Source organism: Panthera pardus, unplaced genomic scaffold (genome assembly GCF_024362965.1).
Source record: "Panthera pardus isolate Hobbes unplaced genomic scaffold, ASM2436296v1 HiC_scaffold_2, whole genome shotgun sequence".
Taxonomy (NCBI): Eukaryota; Metazoa; Chordata; class Mammalia; order Carnivora; family Felidae; genus Panthera; species Panthera pardus.
This window is the reverse complement of record NW_026526765.1, coordinates 113,833,915-113,848,168: the sequence shown is the minus strand read 5'-3', so window position 1 is coordinate 113,848,168 and position 14,254 is coordinate 113,833,915. Positions and strand designations below refer to the sequence as shown.

The 14,254-nt window shown below is 42.1% G+C and overlaps 1 protein-coding gene across 2 annotated transcripts in view; it reads left to right on the top strand.

Annotated features, from left to right (window-relative positions):
* Positions 1–2,049: 2,049 nt before the first annotated feature.
* The window catches only part of MAP3K1 (mitogen-activated protein kinase kinase kinase 1), a 79,470-nt gene continuing 67,265 nt past the window's right edge, over positions 2,050–14,254 (top strand). The window contains exon 1 of one of the 2 annotated variants that reach the window (XM_019414288.2): positions 2,050–2,559. In XM_019414288.2, coding sequence (XP_019269833.1) covers positions 2,078–2,559 — 482 coding nt within the window. In that variant the 5' untranslated portion in view covers positions 2,050–2,077. Of the gene's footprint in view, positions 2,560–3,128; positions 3,624–14,254 lie in introns of those variants that run through there. The other variant, XM_019414291.2, reaches the window with a different exon arrangement.

Here is a 14,254-nt window from a genome sequence, read left to right as displayed (position 1 = left end):
GGCAAAAGACCAGTACTTGGGTTTCTCGGTGGTGGTGTGTGGTGAATGGACGAGGTCAGAGAGTGGGGCTAGTTTATAGTGTTGCATTTGCTACAAATAAAGAGTTTTACTGGAATCCTCTTCTACTTTGCTACTATGGCCAAACTTTAAAATTGGAACGATTTTGAAAGGCTAATTACAGGTAACTCTGTGTGTGTGTGTGTGTGTGTGTGTGTGTGTACACAATTTTAAGGTTTTTCTGTCTAAATAGGAAAGAGGATAGTTTATCCTTTCAATTTGGGATTTGGTGGGTGTGGCAATCTGGGAAGATCTGGGAAACAACTAGTGTTTAGTTTGGATGATACACCTGGCTACCATTAAAAGAGCATATAATTATAGCCTAAATGTAGACTTTAAATTTTAACAGATTTATCTAAACTTTCAAAATTTGTACCGTTGAATGTAACTATCTAAAACCATTCTATGGCAGATGTTGCAGTAGTATTCAAAACTGAGCTAATTTACACTGCCATTTTAAAAATCCCTCCAATATCACCACATTCCTAAGTTAACGTTTATACTCGGGAATGGGGCTTTCATTTTTTCTAGTTTGGAGAAGTCAAATGAATTGTTTTGTAGACAGTTCAGACTTCTAATTCTATGAAGACTGACAAGACAGCGCTCTACTTTGTGTTAGAGAGGAACCCTCTCCCTCCCATCCCCCCACGCTATGTTTTAATTAACGTTTCACAAAATAAATATAGGGGTGCAGGTCCCGGGTTGTGGGACGTTTCCCCTCACAGACAAACATGCTCGAGGAAAAGGAGGGGAGAAATAAACGCCACACAGAAGATCTACTCGCCAGAAGAAAGGTCGAAAATCATTAACATGTAAATGGTACTTCTTCCATTCCGAGGCACCTTATCGCCGAGACTGCCCCAGGGACTGGAAGGGTTCGGAACTCCAAGTTAGGCAACTTGGGGACTACAGGGGTCGGGGCGGAGGGAACCCAGACCATGGCCAGACCCTCCTTGGAAGGACGTGCGGCTAGAGGCATCGGATTTAGAGGCGGGGCGGGGCAGGGCCGGGGGGGGGGGGGGAGTGGGGGGGGGGGGAGAAGGAGGGACTGGCCGAGGATGATATTATCGAGCACTTTCCTGCACAGCCTAGCTTCCTTCCCCAAACGCGCTCTATGTGGTCCCGTAAACCGCTGCCCTTCCCCAAAACAGCGGAAGAAAAAATAAAGATGTATAAGGGGCACCCGCCCTCCGTGTCTCTCTCTAGGTGAGAGGGGTATCCCAAAACGGTGATGTCAGGTCGTGAACAAGATATTCCAGGAAACGCTGAAGTTTTATTTGTAGTTCGTGTTGCGGAGGGTGGGGGAGGAGGACAATGGAAGAGAAAAACATTTAAAAAAAAAAAACTTATTCTTTTTGGTCCGCGGCTGCACGTCTGCTGAAAATTGACTTTCGCTTTCCATCAAGCCGAGAACCCTGGCCGCCACCTGCGCGTCCCGCGCGGGGTGGGGGAGGGGGTTGGTCCTCGCCCGGGTTCCCCGACGACCACTGCAAAGGGCAGCGAGAATGACAAACCGCAAACTGCCTCGCCGGCATTCCCTTCAACGCACCACACACCTAAGTTCGAATTGAAACTCCCGTTGGCCGACCTCCCACCGAGCCAGGCCGAGATTGCGGCGGAGAGGAAGCTGCGCGCTGCCGCCACGGAGGCTCCTCCTCTCGCCGGTGCAGCCCGGGACTACCTGGCGGCTCGGGCAGGGGCGGGGGTTGGGTGCAGCACGCAAAGCTCAGGGCACCTTCGAGACGGCTACGTTCCAGCCCACTTCGCAGGCCAGCGCGGGACGCCGGGCGCACAGCCTATTCCTTCCACCTGCTCCATGCCGTACCCTCCCCCTTCCCTGGCTGTGCCCGGTGAGCCTGCCAGACCGTCCAGGCCAAGCACCCGGCGGGCCGTGCTCACGCAGTTGGCGCAGGCGGCCCTACGCTAGCGGCGCAGCGCCCGCCGGTCCGCCCGCCCCCTGCACTCTCCCCGCCCCCTCCCTCCCTCGCAGGGGCCGAGCGAATGTAGCCCGCGAGAGAAAATGGCGGCGGCGGCGGGGAATCGCGCCTCGTCGTCGGGATTCCCGGGCGCCCGGGCGGCGAGCCCCGAGGCGGGTGGTGGTGGAGGTGCTCTCAAGGCTAGCAGCGCGCCCGCAGCAGCCGCGGGGCTACTTCGGGAGGCGGGCAGCGGGGGCCGCGAGCGGGCTGACTGGCGGCGGCGGCAGCTGCGCAAAGTGCGGAGTGTGGAGCTGGACCAGCTGCCGGAGCCGCCGCTCTTCCTCGCCGCCTCACCGCCGTCCTCCTCCACTTCCCCGTCGCCGGAGCCCTCGGACGCAGCGGCGGGCGGGAGCGGTTTCCAGCCTGTGGCCGTGCCGCAACCCCACGGAGCCGCGAGCCGTGGCGGCGCCCACCCTCCGGAGCCCGCGGCCGCACCGGACAGCGGCGCTCCGAGCCCCGCGGGGGCCGAGTCCGGGGAGAAGCGGACGACCGCCGCCGAGCCGCCTCCTGCAGCGGCCCCAGCCGGGTGAGCTGCGCGGCCGGGGATGCGGCGGGGACTTGGGGGACGGGCGAGGGCAATGAATGAACCCCGGACACCGCGCACTGCGTCCCGGCGCTCAGCGCCGCTAAGCTGCGCGCCGCTCGCCGGGATCTGAGCCCTCGGGCACCCCCTTTGACCCCTCCGGCGTCGGGCGGCGCCCCGGACCTGGCCTGCGGGACGCAACGGGGGCCCGGGGCGGGGACGTGCCGGAGAGTTTGTTATTGTTTGTAGACATGTGACAGGCGTGCGAGCCGCGCTGCAGGGACCCGTTGAGATAAGGTGTAGGGCCCCGGGCTGGCTTTGTGGGGCTCCGGAATCGGGACTCTTGGAGGACCCCCGGCGTGGGACCCTGGTGTTGCCCTCGGGGCTGGGCTGGGGGGCGGGCAGAAGCCTGTTGGCGGCGCCCCCAGACGAGAGTCCCGGGATCTCTGGGGTGAGGCCAGAGCCTGCAAACAAGCGGTGGTCAAAAAAAGGGGCGGGGTGGGTGGGAAGCCCAGCCCGAGGCCGGGTGGGGGGCCCGGGACGGAGGAGAACGCGGTGAGGTCCTCCCGGCCTTGACAGGCAGAGACCCTTAGCAGGTACCCGGGGCCCGGCCCGGACGGAGGCAGAACGACCACAGGGGCTCCTGGTGGAAGGCGCTGTAACGCCTGTCAAAGCGTTGTGGGCGGGCAGACTGCACACTCGGGGACTTGTAATATTTTTGGAGTTGGTTTTTCTCATTGCGTCCCTCAAGGGGCTCCACATGTTCTTGGGAATGCGGACAGCGCCACTGAGACTTGAGTGACTTCTGTTTGCAGTTTGAAATTGGCCTTTGAAGTTTGCATTTGGCGGAGTGGTGTAAGAGCCAGGACCGGATGTGTCAGCCATTCAGTTTCAAAGCAGTGGTGACTGCTCCCCGCAGCCTCTCTGGCGTGGCTGGGGACCGCGGCTCGGGTGCGGTGCTTCCTGCTCGGTGCAGCTGCGCGGGCCGCCCGCCTGACTGAGGGATTCCAGGGGTCATAGTGCGGTGGGCTTCGGCTCACATAGCCCTGTAGTGCCAATGCATTACGGTATGTGTAAGGTAACAGACTAGACGTTCTTGGCCTGACCCTTTCTTTGGCTACTGGAAATCTTTATGTTAAAGGAAATTCTTTTAAGTGTGACAGCCGTAATCCATGTTTTTAGAAAATCTGACTAGTGTTTGCACAGCACAGTCTTGATGAGTATTTTGAGTTGCTGGAAATGTTTTTGTGATAGTTACCCATTGCCCTGTAGAGTTTCCTGACCTTTATTCTGAGTATTTTAAAGACTGTCTTAGATTTTTTTCCTTGTGAGACGAATCTGACAGTAGGAATCCTTGGTTTCGGTTATCTAAAGTTCTTTGGCACTTTTTTGAGCTTGATTATTTATTTAAAGCCACAGTTCATTTATTACCAGGAAGTCGCGCCCCCCCCCCCAAAATTACCCTAAAAATTATGGTCAACACTGTGCCATGGCAATCTTGAAAGGAAAGGAGATGGCTGTGATAGTTTTCTGCGTGCACTTGTAAATATAACTTAGTTTTACGAGAGTTAAGTTCCTCTACACTTTGCTGCTTCCCTGCAGATTGGAGTAAAAACTCAGTAGGATAATTCTTTGAAGGCAGTTGATACTACAAATGAGCTCCAGATAAAAATATTAAACCTTAAATTTGAGAAGTTAATTTTATCTGTTCTGACGAAAGCAACTTTTGAATACAGTAAATAATTTAGTACCAGCATTCTAGTCATTAAAGAGCTATGAATATAGAAGAGCAACCACTGTAAAAAATAATGTGTAGAAGTTGTTTAGTGTTGTCTCCACACAAAATAAGAGGACTAAGATGGAGGCAGGTAGAATTCAGAAATGGTAATTTATGCTTAATTTTTGCATTTCATAACGTAGGTATTTTTCCCCTCTTTGTTTCAGGAGTGGATTATAATTGTGCAATGTGTGAAATAATGGGCTAATCAGCATAATCACTTTTTAAAAATGAATTTCACTAGCCAGAATGCTGTTTGTTCACCCTAAGTCATCCCTGCAAATTTCATTTATACTAAAATGTTGATTCCCTAAACTTTTGAAATATAGTGATTTTTCCTTTCAATTTCCTTGTCAGTGGGATTGAAATTCATTTGCATTTGTTGGTATAAATACTTTGAGTATAAAGAGTTCATTGAACTCTACATTTTACTTTTTTGACAGTTTCATTTGTACTTTCTGGAGGAAAATTTAGCCTTGAGATTTTGAAATATTTTTATGTTTTAGTAGTAGTAAGGGTCTGGAGACCCCTTCTGTCTAAAGACCTATTGTATGTTTTAAAGAGAATCCTATGATTTTTAATTTCAGAATTTCCTTCAGGTTTTTGACCTTTGGATGTAGAAACTGAAAATGTAGAAAATATATTTGTGCAGTATAAATTATGTAAGTTATACTCATATTAAAAATAGAAAAGTTTAAGTCTGACCCTCTCCTTTAGGGTAATAATTGAAACCATGAAAGTTTTGTGCCTGAAAGTGGCACCCAAAGGTTTGGGATTTTAACTTACATTACAGAATTAGGAACTTTTTCTTCCTATTTATTGTCTTTGAAGAAAAATTGCAGTGTTATCCTCCATTGAACAGGCTGTTGTGAGTTTGGTAGTTATAATTACTCTATCCTATTTTTGTAACTGAAAAAACCCTAACTATCAATTTGCTGGCCCCATGAAAGAACAAGATATGCTGTACTTGTTAATGTTAGTTTTTGTTAAAACTAAAGCTATTTCATAGGCTGCTTTTATATCCTCATATAGCCCTCAGCTTTCACTTCCGTTTAGAAGCTACTGGGTTAAAAATATAATTTAGTGATTTTTTTTACTAGAGGAGATACAGGAACATTATTACCTAAAAATAAGTTTTAAAAAATTAAGTTGACAATTTTACAAAACAGTAGAGGGAGTTACAGAAGTTAACATAGGTGAATTTGTAAGTTTTGTAGTTATGAATTATCTCCAAACTCTCTATTAAATCAAGTAAGAAAATTAATGCATTCTTCAAAGATTATCCTTATTAAATATAATTCTGAAAGAAAAATATCAGTTATAGTTGCTGCCAACTTTTGTTTTCTTTTCATATCTGATTTTGGCAGGGGTAACTGGTTAACCAACATTCCTTAATGTATGATTTCCAATACTCTTTAATAACTCCATTTTGTTAGATACAAAAACCAGGAAGTAGCCCTGTTCATTGGTACTGTTTCACCTCCTCATAGTGCCTCAAGTCTATGTTGCTTGTCTTAGAAAAATGGTCATTGACTTACTGACTTGAAGATTTCAAAATATAGAAAGAAAGGAGTGTTCTTTGTTTTCATCGAGTGCAAAATAACCAGCTACAGCTTGCCTAGGCTGTCTGCTCATCAGTCCTTGACACTGGCTGTGAACATTCCAGAAGAAGAAATAATGGGGTGGCAAGGCAGTTAATGGTGAATGGATTCCCCTGAGGGAAAATATGAGGCATTCAGAAGTGCTCTGAGTTAGAAAGCATGATTTGCATTTGTAACCCATTTTCTTGGGTTGAGGGGTCTTTCTCTATAAAGGCAGTAGAAAAATGTGGTATGGAAAAGTAATAGTCTCCAGAGGCTGCTTACGAACTATACTATATTGCACCTCTAACCTTGGTAATGTTTTGATTATATCAGATACCAAGTATAGTCCTTAGACTTGGTGGTTTTCCTCAATCCTGGCCTCTTTTTATATCCTAAGTCAAAAGTTAGAGCTACTTAAAAATGTGAATGGGTAGAAGATAAATGTAAGCAAATGTTCAGTATTAGGAATAGATCCACATTGTCTCTAACAAATAATTGAAGAACATTTTTAACATGAAAGAAGTAATCAGGAACAGAATTAAAGTAAATGGTTTGTGGCAAAACAGTGAGATTAGTCAGGTGATATGTAAGAGGATTTTAGCTATGGCTAAAACATGTTCATTGAGCATACAGATATGTTTGGATTCATTTTATGTAGTCACCTTTCTTCCCTTCTGCGGGTCAGACAAGTTACAGCCCTCCAAGGCTTTGTAATTTCTGTTTTCAAGAGGTGGAAACTTATAGGTAATGCTAAAGCCCTTTGATCCCATAACTAGAAGACAGAGCTCCGTCAGTCTGACTCCACAGTTCATTTCTTTCCACCATCTATGCTGCTTTTATTTTTTCAAATTAATAATTAAATTAATTGATAATTTTTAAGGAGGAAGTTACTCTGCAGGAGTCATAGTAAACATAATAGGTCTCCACTGAGTGCCATTGCCAATGTATTTGTCTCTTTATATGTATATACTGCATAGTTTTCTGTAACCTGGCCTTGTATATGTAATACAAGTAGACTGTACTAGATCACCTTATTGTGTTAGGCACGAAAAATAATTGATTCATGTTGAGTGTTTCTTAGATTTCTTGATTTGTGCTGTATTAAATCGGAAGTGGAGGGAAGTGAAGCTGAAATTAAAATCACTCATTTATCTAAATCATCATACATGGAGAGAAACTTCCTGTTTAGCTGGACCTTGCTCCTTTGTTGTTCTTCTTTTTTTATTTCATTCATCCAACATGTAAGAATCTCTACAAGATGATAGTCTTTGTATTAGAGAAAAAGATCATTAATGCATGGTCTCAGTTTCTCTTGGTGGGTTCTAGTATGCATGTGTTAGCAGTACCATGTTAAGTGCTTTAAGAGAGATGTGAATTCAGAGAGACACCCAGATTAAAAATTAGTGTTCTGAATCTCATCCACAGCATTCCACACTATTCATGCAGTGAATATGATGGTACCTCCCTAACTTTCTCAGGAATTAGTTGGCCTTCCAGATTAGTAGTTAAGGGTGGTAGCTTTGTTTTACTTTCTGCAGGGCATTTGGTCTTTTTCCCCTTTCTTAGGACAGGTATATGCTGTAGTTTTTCCATTTCTACAGTAATGGAAAAAGGAAATCTAGATACAGATGAGTTTCAAACTTTCTGGCTATACTCTTAAGAGGAATATATACAGAACTGCAAGTTCAGATGTGATTTTTTTTTTCTTGAAAGAGAAAATGGAGGTATGGGGAACAAGAAACTCAATATATGCCAATGGTGCTTTTAAACTTTAGTCTTAATTATTAGTAACAGCAACTCTGCTAGTTAAGAAAACAATATTGGGAAATGTAAATTATGCTCTATGGCATAAGATAATCAAGAAAATATCCTTGTCTTTATATACTCTATGGCATATCACAGTTGGTTTAGGTATGTTTGGTATGGAAGGGAGTTTTATTAGTGACGGAGTCCTTTGGAATACCAGTCTGGTTAGTTTAGTTTAATAGATTGACATGTCATAGAGTGCCAAGAACTGTTAAGTTCTTAATAACCACCAAGCATATATTTCTGAGAGTACAGTCTGTCACCTGGAAATCATTAATGAGGCCATCAGACCTCTTGAAGAATGGAGAAAGTCCCTGGAGCTTCCACAGTGCTGTAGTTAGTGCATTAACTAAGTTTATCACATGAAATATATTGAGTGTATGTGGAGTAAGGAGAGAGTAGACACTGGGTGGAGACTTTACTCTTGACAAATAGACGTGATCATTACTTTTTTGTTGTTGCCTAAATAAGTCATTTAACTGATATATTATCAAATAACCTTCAAACTGGTCTAACAGCATTCTGAATAGTAAATATCAGTTGTTAACAAATGCGGAATCCTGTCTTATTATTTATACCATTGCCCAGTACCTAGACTAGTGTCTGCTACCCATGAATGTTAGGTGCCCATAAATGTTAGGATGGATTAATTTTCTCAAAGTGGTTATTTTTAAATTAGTGTATCTGAAGATTACAGTAATTTACTTTGATGTGATTTTAATCATGGTCTAGCTTAAGGCAAGTTTTGAAGTCAAGAACTGTTTCTTAGGCTTGATATTTAGTAGCAATAGTTGGTATTTAGCAATCACTGACCATATCGATTGATTTCATATTATGTATAACAAAGTAATTAGTTTAATAGCTCAGTGTAGTTGCAAAGTAATTAGAGCCATGCTCAAAGTATCAAATAGTGAGAAAATTGAGTTTCTGATATTTCAAGTGGCTAGTTATTTGGACTGATGGGTAATCCTCCTGATTATCTTCTTCACCCTGACAGTTCTTGCTTGGTGGCCCATCATCACTCTCTTGAACATTAATATTAGAAGATCTTCAGGTTGATCCTAGGGCTTCTCTCATTTTGTCTTCTCCATCCCTACCCTCATTAATGCCTTGAGATCAATTATTGACCGTTCACAAATGATTGCCGAATTTCCTAACCATGACCTCTCCTGAACTCCAGACTTAACATCTAACTGTCTGTGTAACAGAGCCATACTCAGATATCTAAAATCAAATTCAGGACTTTCCCTATACCTTGTTCTACTAATACATTCTCGGCTTATGGAATGGCAGAACCAGAACCTAGGAGTTACCCTTGACAGCTCCTTGTGTATAGTCCACCATCAGAGGCTGAGGATTTGACTGTTACCACATCCTTAAGCCAGGCTTCCATGATCCCTTATTTAGACTAATGTAGTAGCTTCCTGACTTGCCCCTGTATCCTGCTTTCTCCCTTCTAATCTGTTCTCCTTATTATATGGCCAGAGTGATTGTTTTATTTTATTTTTATTTTTATTTTTATTTTATTTTATTTTATTTTATTTTATTTTATTTTATTTTATTTTATTTTATTTTATTTAAGTAGGCTCCATGCCCAGTGTGGAGCCCAATGCAGAGCTTGAACTCAGGACCTTGAGATCAAGACTGGCTGAGATCAAGACTCACGCCCTTAACTGACTGAGCCAGCCAGGTGCCCACAGAGTGATGACTTTAAAATGTTAATCTGATTATAACAATTTTCCTCTAGAAAAGTAAGTAAGATTAAATATGAAAACTCTCAGAAGCTTTCTATTTGGTTAAAAACAGAGAATCCTTAACATGCTCTACCCAGTCCCTGCCCTGTCTGGCCCTGCGCCTCTCCAGGCTGTCTCAGATCACACTTGCCCTTGTTCTTTGCTGGCTTGCCTTCTTTCATTTCCTCAAACTCAGCATTCCACCTCTCGCCATAGGGCTTTGGCATGTACTGCATGCTCCCTCTGCCGGGAACACTCTTCCCCAGTCCCATGTCAGTACTTCCTTGTTCAAACCTTAGCTCAATGATACTTCCTCGGGGAAGCTTTTCTTCCCTGGTCTCTCAGACTGGCTTCTAGCACAGTGTCTCTCTACTGTCAATGTTGTGATTTTGCATTTGTTATCTCATTTGATGAATTGCTGCCTTCTCCAGAAGATTATAAGACCTTTGTGGGCAGTGCCTGTGCCTGGATGGGGACCCGGCACCTAGCAAATGCCTGGCCCAGAGTAGACCCCCAGAGTAAATATTTGTGGAATAAATGAGTAAGGATAATAATGGCAAGTTTAACCTAGTGGATCATCTGTTTGTCGCCTTTGGTCACAGTACCCTTGGACCTAGCTGAGACACGAATAAACAGCAAAAGCCTAGATGATTGTTATTTCCAAGTTCTCAGTTTGTGATAGATTCATTGGGAGGTATATGGACTATTAGACATGCCAAGTGCCTTGACTGAGGTAGGACAGCTTAATGTGGCATGGGGGAAATAGCTATATAGTAGTCCCTTACCCCCTTTCCCATGGTTTCACTTTCCAAGGTTTCAGTCGGCTGGCCGCAGTCTGATGATCCTCCTTCCTCCTTCTGACACTGTCATCACAAGTTCAGTAGTGCTACCCCTTCCCCACTCATGCTCTCTCTCTCTCTTTCTCTCAAAAATAAAGAAAAACATTAAAAAAAAATTTTAAAAGGGTGGGGGGGGCCCTGGATGGTTCAGTCAGTGGGTTAAGCATCCAACCTTGGCTCAGGTTATGATCTCACGGTTCATGCGTTCAAGTCCCGCATTGGGCTCTGTGCTGACAGCTCAGAGCCTGGAGCCTGCTTCACATTCTGTGTCTGTGTGTCTGTCTCTGTCTCTCTCTCTCACTCTCTCTTCCTCCTTCCACCCCTCACTCATGTTCCCTCTCTCAAAACTAAATAAAAACGTTAAAAATTTTTTTAAAAAAAGTTCAGTAGTAGCTTAACACTACGTCGCCAAGTCTACATCATTCACCTCACTTCATATCATCAGATGGGCATTTTATCATGTTACATCATCACAAGAAGGGTGAGTACAGTACAATAAGACTTGGAGAGAAAGTGACCACGTTCACATAACTTTTATAAAATTATATTGTAATAATTGTTCTAGTCTATTAGTTACTGTTACTCTTACAGTGCCTAATTTATAAATTTAGAAAAAACATAATTTATGTAGGGTTCAGTACTATCTCTGGTTTTAGACATCCACTGGGGGTCTTGGAATGTGTTCCTAGTGGATAAGGGGAGACTGCTCTACTGCATGATAATCTCTTGTAGGTAAGAAGAGCTTACTGTGTGTATGTAATTCTTTTGCACTTACTAGGGTACTGAAAATGTGTGTGTATGCATATTTATGTATATATGAATAAATATACACATAAAGGTGCCACGCATTAATATAATGATTCCTTTTTTTTCAAGTTCTCAAAAATGTTATGTAACCTTAAGATATCGTTTTAAGGTTCTTGTCCCAATGTATTCATATGAATAAATATACTCATAAAGATGTTATGCATTAATGTAATTGTTACTTTTTCACAAACTAGTAATGTAATGTAAACTTAAAATACCATTTCCAGGATTCTTGTCACAATATAACCCTACTTCATGTAAAATTTATTAAACTGTTTTTGATAGTAATTCAACTTGTAATAAATAGAAGTTCACATTTGCACTAAAGAGATTTGCTAGGCAAATACTGTATGAGATTTCAGGAACCAAGAGCCCACGTAACAGAAAGAAAACATTTTAAAGTTTACTGATGGTAACTAAACCCAGCAGCCTCCCTTATCTAGAACATGGTTTAGCACTAAGATGTAGGGAAAAAAGGCTCTCAGCCGCCAAAGAGCCTGTAACAAAATCTATCCTTTGAAGTTCTTTGATTTTACACTTAATGAGAGTTCTAAGGGCATTGGCTCAGGATTCACAGACACTTACTTAAGATATTCTTGTTTTCTTGTCCATTTGGTGTCCCTAAAACACAGCAATCAAAAGCAGCCAATTAGAAGGACTAGGAGTATGAGGGACAGGTTCCCTGATGGCAGCAATACTGGCAGAGAGATTTGACAGCCAGAGAGGAGAGAGGGAGGGAGAGGAGGATGTCACAGCATTGCTGTTGGGGACACCTGGTGTGGGAACATTCTGTTCCACATACCTGGATAGCTTCTCAGATTATGAATTTTTTGAATGACAAAACTTTCCACATTACTTCTTGAGCACCAATTTCCTTATTTGTAGAATGACTATGAAGAAGATTGTTTTTTATAATGGCGAGTGTGGCTCATCATAACAAAGTTGTGGTGTTTCTTTCTATTCAGTGAACGGAAATTAGAATGTTTATAATATATTAAGATTTTCATTCAAGATAGTTGTAGCAAGTATTTTGATCCTTAAAGTGGTAAGCTTCTAAATTATCTAGAATAGGTAGTTACATAGCCCTGATGGTACTAAATAATTGAAGAGTCCGTTAGAATTCTGTAAAATTGGATGCCACTCATTAGAAATGTCGTGTGGATTGTCTCTGTGGGAAAATCTTTTTTGTTCTATTTGTTGGCTTGAATCATATTCTACCCTGCAGTTTCTTTAAGATACTTCTTAATCACTACCACTAGGGATATATCCTGACCTTTCTCCTAGTTAGACTGTGAAGAGTGAAGCAGTAAGCTCTGACTTTTTAACACTGATCAAGTTACTTAATGACTGCAAGGTTTTTGGTTTAATTACTTGGAAAAGTCTGTATGCTTTAAGGTGGTAAGTGTTTTGAAACAGACATTCACATTTCTTCCTTTTTTCTCCTTCGAGGTTAATTGGCTGCATCTCTTTATCTTCTGGATTTCTATTAATATTCTTAAATTCTGCTTGGGTAGTAAATAAGATAATTTTAATTGAAACTTAGATTTTATAAAAGATGTGACAGACTAATGTAGATATTAATATTCCTGAAAAAGTTTTAGGTTTTTTAATCTAAATTTATTTTGAATTATGAAAATATGTTTCAATCTTCTGATACAATGGCATCTCCATGCTGTTTTATGAGGTCCTAATAATGTTTTTGGGATTCAGGATTTATAGAATTAAACTTCATTATTAAAATGATTGGACAGCCCTTTTGAAAGCAATAGAACAATTATTTTTTTAATTTGTATCTTTATCATTTTACAAAAAGGACTGTACACTGGAGACTACAAAATTTTCTTTTTTCTTTTTTTTAGATTTCTTTTTAACATTCATTTTTGAGAGGGTGTGAACAGGGCAGGGGCAGAGAGAGAGGGAGACATAGAATCCCAAGCAGGCTCCGGGCTCTGAGCTGTCACCACAGAGCCTGACGTGAGGTTTGAACTCACAAGCTGTGAGATCATGACCCAAGCTGAAGTTAGACGCTTAACCGACTGAGCCACCCAGGCGCCCCATAAATTTGCCTTTTTCTTGACAGTATTTTGTTAGTTGTGTTGATAAACATGGAGCTATCTTTTTTGTTTTTTTTTAATGTTTATTTATTTTTGAGAGAAACCAAGTGTAAGCGGGGAAGGGGCAAAGAAAGAGAGAGGGAGACACAGAATCTGAAGCAGGCTGCAGGGTCTAAGCTGTCAGCACAGAGCCCAATGTAGGACTCAAACCCACTAACCGAGAGATCATGACCTGAGCCAAAGTCAGTCACTTAACTGACTGAGCCACTCAGGCGTCCCTGAGCTATCTTTTTAATGACTGAATAATATTCTGTTATATGAATGTCTCATTAGCCAGTTTTCTATTTTTTTCTCAGTTTCCTGTTTTTAGACATTTATATTGTTTGTGTTTGGATTGTTATATTAACCTTTAGTGACTGCCATCGTATATGCATTTTTATGTATTAGAGAATTTATTTCTATAAAATAAATATTCAGAAGTGGAATTGCTGAGTCAAAGGACATGGATATTTAAAATTTGATTGTATAGCTGAATTGCATCATCAAACATTGTACCAGTTTATATTTATTTCTGTTTATTTCACAGTATGTGAGAGTGTCCGTGGCCCCACATTTTGGCTATCATTGGACATCATCCATCTTTCATTTTTTGCCAGTCTGGATGAAAGATGGTTTCTTATTTTAATTTGCATTTTTTAGCTTTTTAACATCATTGTACAACTTGCCATATTTATTATGGACAAGCTGTCATAATAATTTATTGGACAAGTTGTCATATTTATTAACAGTTTCATATTTCTTTGGTATATTTTCTTTCATACATGGGTAAGAACTGTTTATTTTTTCCTGTTGGTTTGTGATCACCCTTTGTATGTTAGAATAGCTCTGACATGTATTGCAATTGTTTTCCTCCACTTTGGTGTTATGAATTTCAGTTAAGAGTGTTTTTCCACAAAGAAAGTTTAATTGTCTTTTCAGATTTCAGTTTTTTCTTTTCATTATTTTTGCATTTAGGTCTTATAGCATGGCCTTCTAGAGATGCAGTGCTGTGTAGTACTGAAGAGTGCAGATGCATGAATTATAGTCAGAGTGTCACCAC